The 16,520-nt window shown below is 41.0% G+C and overlaps 2 protein-coding genes across 5 annotated transcripts in view; one reads left to right on the top strand and one right to left on the bottom strand.

Annotated features, from left to right (window-relative positions):
* Positions 1–9,670, top strand: part of FILIP1L (filamin A interacting protein 1 like) — a 194,856-nt gene extending 185,186 nt beyond the window's left edge. For all 4 annotated transcript variants that reach the window (XM_063126889.1, XM_063126890.1, XM_063126888.1 and 1 more), the window contains one exon: positions 8,344–9,670. In XM_063126889.1, coding sequence (XP_062982959.1) covers positions 8,344–8,526 — 183 coding nt within the window. In that variant the 3' untranslated portion in view covers positions 8,527–9,670. The remainder of the gene's footprint in view (positions 1–8,343) is intronic.
* The window catches only part of CMSS1 (cms1 ribosomal small subunit homolog), a 225,649-nt gene extending 211,690 nt beyond the window's left edge, over positions 1–13,959 (bottom strand). The window contains exon 1 of the mRNA XM_063126894.1: positions 13,825–13,959. Coding sequence (XP_062982964.1) covers positions 13,825–13,885 — 61 coding nt within the window. The 5' untranslated portion in view covers positions 13,886–13,959. The remainder of the gene's footprint in view (positions 1–13,824) is intronic.
* Between the last annotated feature and the right edge of the window lie 2,561 nt (positions 13,960–16,520).

The following is a 16,520-nucleotide window of genomic DNA, read 5'->3' as shown; positions in this document are numbered from 1 at the left end:
ACCCAGATAATCCTTGCCCTGTAGAGTACAGCCCTGAAGGAGAATGGAGCAAAACATTACGGCTATGAGACAAACTCCTGGACTTTGGCATTGCAGCTCAGAAAATATTCCTCAAGGTGCTAAGGATGAGCGTGTCTCTCTTTCCAGTGCAGCAGGGTGGGTGGTTGAGGAGTCAACTACAGTTTATTTACACGAAACAGAACAAGACAATAGTTGGTTCTTCATAACACATATCCCAATATCAACAGAGTTAGGCGACAGCAACAAATAATTAACCAATAACTGAGACAATTAAAACAGCTTTTTTATGAATTAAGTACCCTATAAAAGTTGACCTAGAATGACATAGTAATACATTTTACTGACTTACACTGATACACAAGGATCACATCAGGACTAATAAATCAATAATTTGACTGAAGACAGTATAATTTAGTTTCCTTGTGAAGGAAAGCCACAGAATAGACAAGACAGTATCATTTTGCAAAGTTTGAAAGGTTGGGCATTTACTTCTAACTATTTGGCTTCTTTAGTGAAACATGAACGCTTAATTTAATAATTTAATAATTCTAACCCTCACTTCTCCTTTAATATAGTTACAAACCTACATACCCTGACTTCTGAGTGATTTAAAAGGGACTTACTCATGAGAAAATATATATAGGATCACAATTCAAATCAATAAAAAGCCTTTACTTCTATTCAGAACTCCAATTATATGCCAAATGCCATGTAAAAAGCTATCATAATATTACTATAATGCTCTGGCAACAGATTTTGCCAATTGCCCCTAAGGTTCCTCTACTTTTAACTTAAATATAGGGTTTCTTTCTAAATGCTTCAAATGCTAACCACATCCTGTGAAATTAAGCAATTCTATCCTGAACCCACACTAAATTAAACATCCTATAATACAAAATTTAGAAATCCTTGAATCATCAGTTGCATCATAAAGGGCAACATGAACAAGTAAAAAAAACAAGCATTTAGCCATTATTTTCCTGAGGTTACTCTAAATGTATTAGATAATTGAAAACAGCAAAATCGAAGAATATTTAGCTCATATTTTGTGTCACCCACACAAGTATTATTTTTCTGGATCAAGTTAAAGATCCATCTAGTGCAGTGCTCTTTCTCCAGCAGTAGTCTGCCAGATACCCCTGGTACACTTACAAGTAGGAAAAAAGGAAATTATTCCCAGTATTTGACAGTCAGGGGTATAATAGTGGGGTCATGCAAAACATTGTGGCAAGGCAACTGTAAGGGCAAGAAGTGGGAAAAGAGCTATTTTTCCCTCCTTAAGCATTCCATTTCCTACACCTCAAACTGTCTGGTCAGTGTATGCAAGTCAGTTCCATATAAGCAGGCAGCTGAACCCAGCAGCTGCCACCAAAGGCAGAGAGGCAGAAGGATCCAGAAGCTATAATGTTTTGATTAAAAAAAACCCATCCAAAGAAATGTAAAGTTAATTTAAATGGAAACAATAAGCAAACATTCATCTCTTTCCCACTGAAATCAACTGGATCATTTGGCTGGATAGCGCACAAAGTATTTAAAAATAATCTCCCAACTTTATTTCTTTTTACCAAGCATGAAATTTAGATTTCTGTTTCTAGAACAAAGTTATCTAATGGACCATCTGTATCTAGAGACAAGCACCCTTGTGGTAAACAACCTCATATTTGAGGATTGTATCACACACAACTTTGCAACTGAAATGTCCATATAAGGGATTGCTGCATACCTTGATCATGCACACCAAGCATAATACGGTTTCTTTGTTACATAACCTAATATTTCAAACCTAGAATAGTGACTCCCCGTTACTGTTTCCTTCCTGACTCCTATTTTTTACATTAAACATTCCTTCCCTGCTTTGTTAGCTACCTTTCAGGCATTTTTCCTATTGATAATTCCCATCCAGGGCCTAACCATGGCTTTCTAATTTAGTATTCCAGCCCTCTTTGTCCAATACTGTATGCTAGTTTCCCAGCAGTGGACAACTACAGTAACAATCAGTGACATAAGCTGATTGTCAGTGTCCTATTTCAAAATGCTTAATTTAATTTAAAAAGAGGGTTGAGAGAAAACACACAATCAGTCACATTTTTAATAGAAGAAAGTGAGACTCAAATAGAAGATAAGGACTGATGCAATAGATAAGACGTCCTGGATTCAAATACAGAACCCTAGACAGACACCAATCCAGCTACAGTTAGTCATGACTACAGCTGCAATCCTATAAATACTTATCTAGGAGTATGTCAGCAGGGCTTACTTCAGGGTAAACATGAATAGGATCGTACTGCAAGTCCCCGCAAAGCCAACAGAACCAGTTGTAACTGGCAAGTTCTATTGTTTTCAATGAGATGTGCAGTGCAATCCTATGTAAATTTTCTCAGAAGTCCCACTATGTCCGATAGGGCTCAACCTAGGGTGACCATATGAAAAGGAGGACAGGGCTCCTGTATCTTTAACAGTTGTATTGAAAAGGAAATTTCAGCAGGTGTCATTTGTATATATGGGGAACCTGGGGAAATTTCCTCTTCATCACAACAGTTAAAGCTGCAGGTGCCCTGCCCTCTTTTAAATCTAGTCACTCTAGTGCAGCTCCTGCAGCTTTAACTGTTGTGATGAAGACGGAATTTCATCAGGTTCTCCATAAATACAAATGACACCTGCTGAAATTCCCTTTTCTATGCAACTGTTAAAGATACAAGAGTCCTGTCCTCCTTTTCATATGGTCACCCTAGCTCAACCCTAAGTTAACTGCATATATAATTGCAGCAGCATCCCTAAATGCCTTCAGCTGTCTTGAGACCTGTGTTTCTACAGTCCACCTACCTACACTGCATGGCATTTACAGGGTTTTAGGAGTGCAAGAGAAAGGGAGGAGTTAACAGTGATGGATCAGTCGCTGCAGAAGAGACTTGAGTGCTCCCTGAAGGCTGCTACAGGTGTATCTAGTAAACCTGCACAATTTTATAATAAGGAACGTAGAAACCTGCTCAATACCTATATGAATCTAGCCCAGTATTGTTAACTACTCTGCCTGGCAACAGCTTTCCAGGTCTCCAGAAATTATCTTTGAGATCATCTACTATCTGATCCTATTTTCAATAGAGTTGACAGGGCTTAAACCTAAGACTTTCTGAATGCAAATCCTGTGTTCTACTAAAGAGCTATGGTGTCTCCCCTCCCGCATAAAAAGAAGGCATCTCAAAGACTGAAATAATTCAAAACGAGCTTTACGAACCTTATTTCACCAATCTACATAAGCCCTGTGAAACAGATTATTAATTTCTAATGTATATATTTAGAATTTAAGTTGAAAAAGGACAGTGCATGTGTGCTTCCATGGCTAAACTGAAATGTGCATGTGTGCTTCTTTGGTTATGTACTGTCCCAGAGGGATTAGAAACATTTGAAAAGTACAAAGGGAAGATGACACATCCTAAGAACTATTCCTAATTAGTTTCTAAGTAAAACTCGACCCAGCAACTCAGACAGAAACATTTAAAAAACAGAGAAACAGTCCAGTCCGTTTATTCCAGGTTTTCCAACATAGTATACAGCCTTCTAGGCATATTGGGGTGGGTGGGTCTCTAGGTGAAGAATAGTTTTGAAGCAAACCAGCATCTGTGTATTGGTATGACGGGGAACTTCGTGTCAAAGTAGTAAGCAGTAATTAAGCAATTCCACCCTCTGCTGGCCAAACTTTAACAGTTCAAGATTTCATAAATTGATAAATGTCTGATGAACATTCAACTTTCATCATTACAAACTCTATCCACCAGTTGTTGTTGCTTATAATGAAGGAATGTATTTAATCAGGCATACAAATCTGCTCTAAATTATTAATTATATCTAAAAGACATCTATAAAACAAATTATCTAGGCAGCATTAATTTTAAAAATATTTTTTGTGAACAGCCCAGAGAGCTCCGGCTATTGGGCGGTATAGAAATGTAATAAATAAATAAATAAATAAAAAATAAATAATGCACAATAAAACACAAAGCTCTAAAAGCCATCTCTAGCTATAAAGCAGGAAGTATGCGTGTGTCACGTATGTCCGGAAATGTTTACCCACTTCCAGATGAGTTAGAAACTTGAAATTTGGCTTGCTGAAAGGTCTGGTTGTACAAAGTACCAGAAAAATCTGAAAAACCAAACTTTTGGGTTTTAAGTATTTTAAAAGCTTATGCTTACAACTCCCAGCATGCCTTGGGCGGAACTCCCAACATGCCTTGGTTGGGAGGCCAGACTTACTAGCCTTTAGTGACCGTTGTTGAGTACACAGTTGGGTGGCCACTGTATTTCTTTCACCACCCCGACTCCTAAGGTTGTTCTCAAGCAGTCAACTGAATTCCACTTAAAAGGAAACAACCCACATAAACGAGCTGCATCCATTTGCTGTGCCTCCTTCCGCCCTCTGCGTGGTTTTAAAATCGTAACTAGATACAACAGTGTGACTTTGAGGGGCCGAACATGCTCAAAGACACCTTATCCTGATATCACTGTTTTCTCAGAATCTAGGGGAAGCAAGCCGACAGTCTTTGCCCTTAAGAGGGAGGAATGGGAGGCACTCTGCATATGCCCAGAAACAGACCCGACGAAGGGGGGGGGAGTGCCTGGCCCAGCCCTGGCCCTTCAGTACAGGCTCCTGATGGAGTACTTGGTGGGTGAGAAGCACAGGCTGAGGCAGTCCCAGCAGGATTGGCTGGAACTGAGCACATTCACTGACAGCTGCTAACCTCCCCTCCTCGGTAATAATACTGCTTAACGCTCTATCGAGGAGGATCATCGGCAACAAGAGGATGTCTCACAGGACGCGGGCACCTGCAGGCTGCCAAAGGCATGCTGGCAGGGGTAGTACTGGCATGTAGAGTGGCTGATTTTAAATAAAGTATGGGTGAGCAAACCAGGTCACTATCTCTCAATCCTAACTCAGCTCCCACTTTCCTGACCTCTCACTAACTATCTTAGATCTCCTTTTACCTGACTTTCTCCAACTGCCACTAACCTCGCCCACCATTCCATTCTAGCCGCAGCTATCAGTCATTCCTCCATTCATTCTTCTCTTTCAATGGTATAATCAGGCTTTTACATAAAAACCATAAACTTTATTCAGTAATTCCTGCATCTGTCTTGGAATGCTGTGGTTTAGTTATACCAGGGGGGGGGGAGGGAGACATTGCATACAAAATCTCATCAAGTTAAAAGGCCTTGGAAAATAAAAATAATTTTTAAAAATTCATTTGGCATAGGAAAGCCTAATGGACTCATTAGGCAAGCCTGCCTGAGAAAAAGTAATCCAAAAGTAGGATCCCACAGCTAAGAAGCCCCCTCTCCAAATGTCTCCCACCACACCTAAGATGGTGTTTAAAGATTAATACATTATTCAGGGAACTAGGCTGACGCCTACAACTCCCAGCATGCCTTGGACAGGAGGGAAGATTTAGCAGGCTTTGGCAGCCATCATCTGGAAGTGGCTTGCATCCTGGGCCTGAAGGGAGAGTGCCTGTGGCCAGTTGCTAAGCTCCATCGGGAGGGGAGGAGGATGTGGCTCTGGGCCCATCACTGATGGCAACAACTAAGTTAACTATCTGTCAGTCAATCAACTGGCTCCCTCACAGCCTACCTACAGGCACCACTTGCACAGTGCAGCATTGACCGCTTGGTCAGACTACACTTCCCATGAACCTCCATGGCAGGACTCCCATTGGGCAAGTTGGGCACCATGCCAGGAGCTTTAGTTTTCATTTTTTGTGGGGACAAGGAAAATTATGGCTGCTTCTTCCTCAGGCCTGAGTAAGCCCGACGAAGGGAACAAGTGTCCAGGCCAGCCCTGGTGCTTCAATATAGCCTCTTGCTGGAGCACTTGGTGGGCGAGAAGCGCAGGCCAAGGGAGTTCCAGGCCTTTGACCCAGCTGCCCGGTTCTTGCCAAGAGCCCTGAACAGAAGATGGTCAAGCAGGGCATGGAGAGCTGCAAGGTGGCCCTGGCCTGCATCCTAGGGGAGGGAGGGAGGGAGAGGGAGAGGGAGAAAGAACCTAATTTGTTTAAAAGTTAACTCACTAGTAGTCCTAGCACTGGACTACTACTTTAAGATGATTACTGCACAGACACATATTTTAGGGGGCACGAGCAATGCCGGGTGTATCAGCTAGTGGAAAATAAAGCCATCACAATAAAAATACAAAACCAACATAATCAAAATACAATATAAAATCAGCCTCATAATACACAGTAAAAAATGAAGAGATAAAACCAGACAAGAAACAAACAGATGTTAAGAACTACCAATATATAGCAAGGATTAAAGTAGCAAATATATAGGAGGAGGAGGAGGAAGAGGAAGAGGAAGAAAGTTTTAGGCAACAGAAGAAATTTCACTTGGGGTAGCATTCGATAACTGGCAAGGAACATCACCAAGAAGGCGCTCTTCCCAAGCTTAAGAATGAGGGAATGCTTGGAGAAGGGCCTCCACACATGACCTTAGCATACAGCTAGGGATAAGGGAGGAGGCATTTCTTCATATACCAAGGTCCCATGCTGTGAATTTATTTATTTATTTATCAGCATTTTAAGAGGGGCTTGGAAATTAACTTGAAGTTACTGCAAGCAAGACAAGACTGGCAAAATACTTTCAAACCACCTAGTCCTGGTTAAAACTCTCACCCGTAGTTTGTACCAGCTGTAGTTTCCAGACTACCTAGTCCCAGATAAAATTCTCGCTTCCATCTTTTGCCTCAGCTGTAGTTTCACATCATCTTCAAAGGCAGCCCCACCTACAACGTGTTACAGTAGTCCAAGCGGGAATAATGAGCCTGCAGCCTGCATAAATTGATTTTAAAATAAATAAAAGTGGCTTCTGCAAGCGAGCCATGTAATTGATGGTCAAATAGCCTTATAACCTGTGGAGAAAAATACCACAGTAGGCAATGGTCAACTTCCACTGGTCACTGGTATTTGTAACCCACAGGTGCCAGAATTGCCTCTATTTCCAGGTTGTTAGTTTCCTCTCCAGCTTAGCAGGCTGCAACAAATGGCAATATTTATTGGTATGGGTTTTCTTAACCTTGCCAGTTGTCTATTAAAGGACAACAGTGGGGGCTGCCCTTGATAGCCCTTTGGAAGTTGAGCAGATATAGCCCCCATCCCATCCTACCCCTTAAGATTCCCCAAAAGGACATTACACTACACTATAGACCCGTATTTATTTCAAGGCACAATTAAGAGAGTCAATTCCGACTTATAACAATTCTTCTCCTACGTTGCATCACAACTTCCATAAGTCAAGAGCTCCCCTTTGATTTGGAATAGCTTTTAGTACCTAAAGTTGAATGAGTTTAGTTTTATATTCACTGCAGCTTTGTTATTTTCTGTATGTGTACCATAAACTGCAGTTGCCTCCAGGTAGCACACACGTGGCAAAAGGATGGTTCTTTCTTTTAGCCTAAAAGGGCCAGGAGCACCTTTAATACAATGCTGAATCAGCTGCCCATACAACTCCAGAAAGATCTGGAACAGGTGACAACTGTCTCAAGCTGCACATGTGCCTTTTCTTAGAAATAAAACAAATAATGCTACACCTTATTGCTATTCTCCAACAGACACTCTTTACAGTCCAGATTTTTTATATAACCTTGTTTTGTGCTGACCAGCACTCTTAATTCTTCTAATTTTATAAAAGTTGAAAAGAACTGAGAGGCCAATTCACCAAGTGAAACAGTAGACTGGTAACAAAAATGTTATTCCTGGTTAATCCTATTTCCCTAGGATTCAAAGAATACCTTGAAAAGAGGCTGCATAGAAATTAGTATTCTAGTCTGGTCTCAACAAAACTTTCTGATACTTGTGGATATGGAAGCAAACAATATTTTATTTTACTTTCCCTAATAGCAGCCTTTAGAATACTTTGGTTTTTTAAAAAAAATGTGTTCATTTTCTGCTTTGTTCACTATTATTATTGATTGATTTAATTTAATTTCTATCCTGTCCACTAGCCAAAGCTCTCTGGGCAGTTCACAGTTATAGTTTAGTAGTAGGATCTAAATCAGACATTGAGCATCTTGAGCAACACCTTTAATTAAAAAACACATTTCAGAATTTGAAAAAGTTCAAATTCTACAAAGCATTGACCTTTGCTGCCATCTACAGACAAAAAGTGAATGACATCCTTCCAAGCTCTTATATTCTAATCTAGTGTCTTCATACATAGCAAAACATTATATTGGCAATTTTTAGAAGATCCATTGCATGCCAATTTGCTTGTTAAGTTTACGAAAGAGCTATGCAAACAGCCACCCTTAACCCCTTTAATTATTTTTTATTCCAGATTGCTGATGTTTTCCGTCAAGCAATTCCAACTCGGATCCCTAAAGCCATGAGCACAACAGTGGTACCAATGAGGGCACCTGCTGGACAACTCAAGACAACACTTCAGGGCAGTAAAGATGGAAAATCACACAACACAAGAACCATTCCCAATGCCATCATTCAAAATGGTGGGAAAAGATAGACTGCCTGATGTGTGATAGAATAATGTCTAACTTTTGAGACATGTACAAGAAAAAGGTAATACAAAACATGGGTAGAAAATATTAACATTGACACTGGAATTATAAGGCATCAGGACATGCTTATGAACTGTTTCAGTCATCTACCATAAATTTAATAATTGCTGTAGTCGAAGGACTTTCCAGGTGGGGTGGGAGTGAATGATTTTTTTAAAGTGTTGCACATCTATAAAATAGAAGTTGTATCAGACAAACATTAGATCTGAGCAACGTAGAGTAAAATACTGCAAGTGGAAGAAGAGAAATAAGACAACTGGAGACATTAGTAATTGTTGCCAAGAGGTCTACTGTACTTGCCTGCTCCCTCACCCTACTTTGTGCTGCCACGCCAGTATCTCAAAGTCTTTCCAGACCTTTAAAGCTGGAACTGCCAGACTTTACAGTGCTATGTTTTATTTACTTCCACCCCCAGTGCAACAGAATGGCAGCTACATTGATGAATCAAAGTCTTTCTTCTAGTCTTAAGGGACAGTAGCTCTTTAAGACCAGAGTGTGGAGATTGACAGCGATGAAAACACTCCAGAAGGGCAGAGCACTTTGGTGCTTCTATGAACTCTCTCTACTGGCAGAAAGGAAGAGAAACACACTAAAATGCCAGCCTCACAGTGCTGCAGAAGAACCACAAGAGAAATGGTCAAGGGCTTGCCAGTCAATGCCCCCATCCGGAAAAAAGAGAGGGTTATATGCAGCAGTGGCGCCATGAGGGTGAATTGCCACATACCACGTAGCCAATGAAGGAAGTGGATTCCCATCCCCAAAATACTTATTTAAAAGGGCACTATGTGTTTTAAAAAGCTGAGATGCTGTGTATTTTAATTATTTCAATGTATTTTGTGTGTCAAAGAGATGTTGAATGATTAACTATTTTTTTAAATTGGAAATTGTTTCTTTTACAACCAGTACATATGTTTGGTTCTGTAAAGCAAGACAACAAACATTTTCCTATATCTCATTATAAAGTAAATTCTTTTAGTACTTATACATGAAATAATATAAATCCTTGAACAACAACCCCAAGGTGCCATCCAAAAGTGGGTGAAGTGTTTTTAAGTACCCCAACCAGAAACCTATGAGGTAAAATAAAATGGGGGGATGCAAAATGCTACTAAATTATTTTGGTTCCTGGTGTCAAATTAGTTTTTTTTAAGCAGTAAATGATTAACACAAGGATGTAGGTCTCTTGAAAGAGGCAGAAAGTGCTTCTAAAGGATATTCTAAGAAAAAGAGGCAAGTGACAAAACACACAACATCGCCTGCAATTTGTATGATGATTCAGTAATGCACCATAGATACTAGTTTGCTTGCAAAAGACAGTGGTGAGCACTGCCGGCTGCATTTCTTTATTTTACACAAAGATGCCTGTGGAGAAATTTCTCCTCTTGAAGCTTGTCAGTAGGATAAAGCTTGGAAATGTCTGGTCCCTGGTTGTGCATGACATTACATTTTGTTTAAAGACAGGAAGGCTGAGCCCATTTGTCCCAATATACAAGGTAGGCCTAACCCAACCTAGGTCAGGAGCTCACCCAGCAGAAGATCAGTCAGTGTATGCACTGTAGCCTTTGTACAATAGTCCTAAAGTACTAAACCAGGGATCATCACTATTTTGCAAGCATGAGTCACTTTGGCTCCAAGTAGCTCCACTGGGGCTCTCTTCCTCAAGCTGCAATTCTGAATATCAGACTTGGCTGGAGGCCTTTCTGAGCCTTTCTTCCACATTGTCCAAGTAATTGCATCAGTCAGTCATCATGCCACCAGGCAGGCAAATGCCCAGAGTCTCACTTGGTCCTTGGATTGGGATGAATCTTTCTCTTATCACAGAGAGAGTGGTAAGAGTCTACTCAGTCCTGCAAAATCACCCGGCGCAGGTCCACATTGCTCTCTTTTATACGTGCATTCAATTTCCCCTCTGGTGCCTGCACAGTGCACAACTGGAGCAAGCAAATCATATTGATCTTTACCTCTTGAGCTTCTCCCCAATTGCAGCAAATTGGCTGAATGCTCCTGCATTCCCTTCTTCTCTTCCTACTCATATCCTCCCCTTAAAGCTGATGAGCCCCTGAAGCTTCCTATGGTAGCCGAGATCACAGCAGCCAACCCACCCCTAAAGCAAATGACAAGGCAATGCAAGAGAGACACTGCTGAGAGTGAGCAGCTACTGCAAAAAGAGAGGGAATTAATGAGAAACAAATGGGGAGCTCTTCCCGAGGTGGATGGAAGCCACCAGTGGCCCTCAGGCCTTGCCATGAAGAACACTGCACTAAATGACAGCATAATATTCAATTCACATGAGACATGGAGGGGGAATAGCCATAGTGCCATTTCAAACAAAACTATCAGTGTTGGAGGGGAGGAGCACACAAGCTCCAAATAACTATATAGCATATGATGAAACAGGCTTATAAAATGGCAAGACACTGCTTCAAGGCAAAGCAGCAGCTTTCCTGGTGTTTGCCATGTGTGTGTGTTGTTGTTTTAAAAAACTAGTAAGTTCTTCTACCTGAAGTAGATTACTCAACATCTAAATAATTTCTCTCTTTTTCTCTTTCACACATATATATGCACACGAGAGTGTGTGTGTGTTCAAGCACTACAAAATTGAAAGCATGGAGGCCCCTCCCTTTTCTGACCTCTCTGTGTTGATGGGGAGCATCTGTAGTGAGGCTTTAACCACCTCACTACTGCACAGGGTTCCGATCCTCTGGAGATCTATAATCATCTTAACTCAAACACAACTGCACCCTCGCTACAGATCTTCCCCATCAACATGGGGAGGTCGGGGCTGGAAGAGTCAGTACGCACGTTCCCATCTGCCCTCCGTGCTTTCAATTTGGTAATGACCGAAGAGGGCTAATGTGACCAAGAACGTGTCCACTCATCACCATTTGTGTCAAAGGCAATAACAAGAACTGTTCACTAACCATAACAACGGCAACTGGGGGGGAAAAGGCGTTTTCGTCCAGGTTCATCTCAATCTGAATTACCCAGACACAAAACATAAGTATGTCCAAAACCTGTGGAAATGCAATAACCTCATAACAGAATCAAAACCTCGAGAAGATAGCAGATAAGAAATAACTGTTATAATTGGGTAATAACTAGTAATGTTGCTGAAATCTGGATTGAGGAGGATGAGAAACTATCTTAGTTCAGAAATCCCCAAGTTTATTACAAGCTGAGCGCAAACTTCTCACAGAATTCAAACGTAGTTCATAATCGGTTCAGCTCAGTGCCCACTCTCCCCAGGGCCAAATTGAATTGGAAAAATTTCTGATGGAAATTAGGTTGATTTGCATAGGATCACTTGCACAAGAACATTTTCAATGTTCTAATGCCCTAGGCAGGAGCTGGCTGGGCTGGCTAGAGCTGATGTTTTCCATCCAAACTTCCTTTTTCCATCCAGGAGGCTGCAACAGGAAGGTGAGGCCTCTTGTTAGGTATTCAGTACTTCTAGAGGTTTGCAGGTGCAATCATCTATAGGAGATATAGTTGCTATAGATCCTATCAGAATCCATGAGAACTAATTTTCCCATAGATTCTTGTGCCTGGGATATTGATGTCCCTGACTTGGTTAGCATCACATATGAATTGGAGATTCTGGCTTGTCTCTATTCTAACAGCCCAGGGTTTGTTCTCAGGTTACAACTCCGGCTTGTTGTGGGAGTGACAAGCCAGAATTCTCACTTCAGATGTAATGCTCAACAATCTGGGAATAGAGAGTCCCTGGCTTATTTAACCACTCCCACTCACAGGAGGAACCAAGCAGAAGTGATCAAGCATGTACACTAGCAGATTGCCATTACATGCAAACCATCCCTGTGCATGTGATTAAGGAGCAAAACAGATGTGATGCAGGTAAAGCACTCACTATGTAAATGTAACATGTATACCCAGCATGTTTATATGCACCTAACACATGCTTCAAGCTGTTCACATATAATGTTACTAGATTCAGGCTTAGCAGTCCAATCTCAAACACGTGATAAGCACATTAACATAATGGGGCATGCATGAAATATTTACAAGCTCATGGAGCAGCCCACCTGCCAATGCGTTTTCAAGAGGTTTGTACCTGTGGCTCAAAGTTATGATAGATTTTTCTTTCAGTGAATTGTTACCTGGAAATCACAGTGATTTATAAACAAAATATTAGTTGAGTCTAAAATAAAATCTATCATTGACAATTCTATACCATGTGATATCTAATGACAGTGCTTTCCCCCCCTCTCCCCTCAAGAATGTTTCTATCCTTCAGACTCTGGACAAGCCCACTTTCAGTTGGACTATTAAATTTCTAATTGCTTAGAGCGTTTGACTAGGGACCAGAGAGATTTGGGTTCAACCAACCTAACCTTCATCATACGATTGTGAGGATAAATTGGGGCTGGGAAAACGATGAATGGCTTCCTGAGTTCCTTGAAGGGTGGGATAAATATTAAATAAACAAATAAATTGCTGTGAGGGAGTTACCTATTACTTCTCTGACAGATGCATTTAGGGTGTAGTACACAATTCCTACCTGCTGATCCCCAGAATATAAACCAACAGTTCTCTAAGGAAAAGGGCAGCAGCTGAAGACTTCCAGAAGTCATACCTTCAATGCACTTTCCTCTTCCCCCTCAGAATTAGCAACAATTATTCATAATCTTATCCAGGTCCCCTGTTAGCCAAGACCTTTACATTGGTCTGCTTCCACTTGCACTCACTGCTGAATATTTGTTTACTTCAGAGTTTTATAAGAGCCACCTGTACAGGGGCATTGAGAAATCACATTTCTGTTTCAAAAGTGGAATATTAAACTGTTTCCTTATAGGAAAAGAACTGATAAACCTGGAATGCAACCAGGAGATTTACATGGTATAGAATTGTAAATGATAGCTTTTATTTTCGGTGTCATTTCAAAACTTCTCGCATCTCAGCAGGAAGAGAATTGTAGCGAACAGTTTGCCAGGAGGTGGTAATAAACCTGAAGTAGGTTTTGAGGCTAGCAAATGCATTGCTTTGCCTGGCTGAAATAAATTATAAAGAAGGGGGCGATGGGGGTGGGGGGAACGGAGGAGAAATACGTTCAAAATGAACGAGAGAAAGAAGCCGCAGAAAGGGAATCGATCGGCAAAACGAAAAATATAAAGGAACGGCGGCCGGGTGGGGTAGGGGTTCAATATAAAAGGTTGTTCAAAAAATAAACGTTAGTCAGCAGCAGCAGCAGCAAAAGCCTTTCCGCCTTCTCTCAACCCCGGTACCTGGACTGTTGTTGCTCCCTTCACGTGGTTCCCACCACGGTTCATCCAACGTGTCCCCCATGCTGCGGATTCAATGCAGGCCACGCCGCCTCTGCGGGAGGAGGAGCAACCGTGGCGACTCCAAGGACGCCACTGCCGGCCGCCGCTACGAAAGCCCGCCCAGGGAGGCGTTGGATGGGTTGGGCTTCCCCCACTGGCTTCAGGAGAAGCAAGCGTATGATCAAAGCGCCTGCACATGTGTATGATTGCTAGCCTTTGGGGTTCAAGTGTAAACTTTCTGTCCTAGTCACACACTTAATAGGGACGGGGGTAGATTACATTGCATTCAGTACATGCTTAGGGGTATTGCATTTGCCTATGGCTTCGGTAGCTCAGAGCTGTAAAAAAAAGAGGGTTGTATCCGATGTTACGCTTAAGTCCCATTCATTTTAATGATCCTACTCTAAGTAGAACTAACTTTGGACACAACCCTTAGAAAGAAATAAAGCCTTTGCATGTGTATGTTTTCAGTCTGGATATGTTATATGCTGGAATATAATAGAGCCATGGAACCATAGAATAGTAGAGTTGGAAGGGGCTATAAGGCCATGAAGTCCAACCCCCTGCTCAATGCAGGAATCCACATTAAAGCATGCCTGACAGATGACTATCCAGCTGCATCTTGAATACCTCGTGTGGGAGAGCCTAGGTCGTCATCATCATTATCATCATCATAAAAAAAATTCTGATGTTTAGCCAGAATCTGGCTTCCTGTAAGGAGCCCATTGTTCCATGTCCTGCACTCTGGGATGATCAAGTAGAGATCCTGGCCCTCTGTGTGACCTTTGCTGACAAATTACTACAATTGTGCAATGCAACCTTCTACATATACACTCAGATGTAAGTGCCATTGAGTTCAAATAACTTACTTCTAGGTGATATGGGATTGCACTGTTATTGTGTATATGAGTACACCCTTATTGTAGCATAAGTTTTCATGAATTAGAGTCCACATGATCAGATGCAAGTGATGAAGGAGTTTAGTCTATGGGTGGCAGAAGGCAGATCAGAAACTATTGGTAGATCTCTGGATGTTTTGCAATAGATGGGCAAGGGTTCCTAATTCCCAACTGCCTTAACAATAGCAATAATTCAAATCCACACACACACAAAAATTGCATTGCTGAAAAATAAATCCAGGGGTGTAAAAGGACTTCTGAGCTTGGTTCTAGTACTGATTACAAATTCCTGGGCTGAGCATGCACTCAGAGGCATTGTGTTCCTTAATTCTTAGCATATATCTGTCCAGCTGAGCTGCTCCTTGCTCCAGCTGGTGGACCTCAGGGTTGTAATAAAAAATAAAAATAGATCCCAGAAGCTTTAAGTCTACACATCCATGCTGTAGTCCCCAAATGTGCATGCCTCAATAAAATGGTTGGTCTTGTACAGTGTAATCCTATGCATATTTACTCAGACATAAGTCCCACAGAGTTCAGTGGGGCTTATTCCCTTTTAAATGGATTTAAGATTGCACGCTATGGTTCTACAATACTCTTTTATTGCTTTTGCTTAACCCAAATCTATGCCTCAGAATGCTGAGGCATATACAGGTGAATAAATACTTTATTAAGACATGTTTTTAAAATAGATTTCCCTTCCAAAGACAACCCCCCTGCACCCCTCCACTATTATAAACGCAAAAAGCTGCTCGCGAAGAGATTTTGTACACCTTTAAGCTCAGTCCTCTAGTTTCATCCATTGAAATGAGGGGCTATTACAAGTCAGTTGTAGGGGGGAAATGTCTGAGCCTGTTTAATTCTGGGATATTTGGTGTTAGCTTTTTTTTTTGCCTTCTTGGGAGTGTAAATCTTCTAATAAATGCAAAGACTGCAGTGAAAAGGCAATGGTAAGTCATGGGTATATTTCCTTTTCATGTAAGTTTTTAAAAAGAAGATAAATTGCACCTATTTTGAAAATATTCTGACTGACTTCTAAACTACTGTTGTGTTGTATCGCTAGTAAACATTAATGATCATGGGGTGGCAAACCATGTTCCAAAAGTTTCTGATCATATTTTAAAGACAAGGTATAAAAACTGGGCCAGAACACTCAATTTATAATAGAAATTATTGAAAAATAACAGCAACGGGTGTACATAGGCATATTGCCTCTGAAGCTAGAGGAAACATATAGCCATCAGGCAGTGCAGGCTGATGCTCCAATTTCAGTGGGACTATGAATCTGCTCTGGGTTTCAGTCAGAATTCTAAAAGTATTATCTGAGGTGCTGAATGTCCCCATGGGACATCTTGGATAGCTCCTTTGGAAATCTGGTTGGTTCTGAAATGTGAAACTACATTAAACAGGTACCACAAAACATGTAAGAAATTGTTGTCAGTTGTCTTGGGAGGGTTTATTTTGAAAGAAAAGGCCAGATATATTGGGTAGTATCCAATGCTGTACTACTGCTAATGCAAGTAACATTGCACTAACATCAGTGATCTCTAGCACAATGCTAGTTGATGGAGCAATGTGACAGAAGTGTTCTTGGCATTGTGCTAGAGATAGTTTATGCTAGCAAAATATCACTTATGTTAGCAATAATGCAACATTGGATACTGCCCAAATGCTTTCATTAAACCTTTTTCATCTGCATATACACATTTCACGAGTTACCATTAAAAAGGGATAAATTAAGTTTTGCTCTACCATAGAGTG

This window comes from Elgaria multicarinata, chromosome 5, assembly GCF_023053635.1.
Source record: "Elgaria multicarinata webbii isolate HBS135686 ecotype San Diego chromosome 5, rElgMul1.1.pri, whole genome shotgun sequence".
NCBI lineage: Eukaryota > Metazoa > Chordata > Lepidosauria > Squamata > Anguidae > Elgaria > Elgaria multicarinata.
This window is presented reverse-complemented; position numbering and strand designations above follow the sequence as displayed.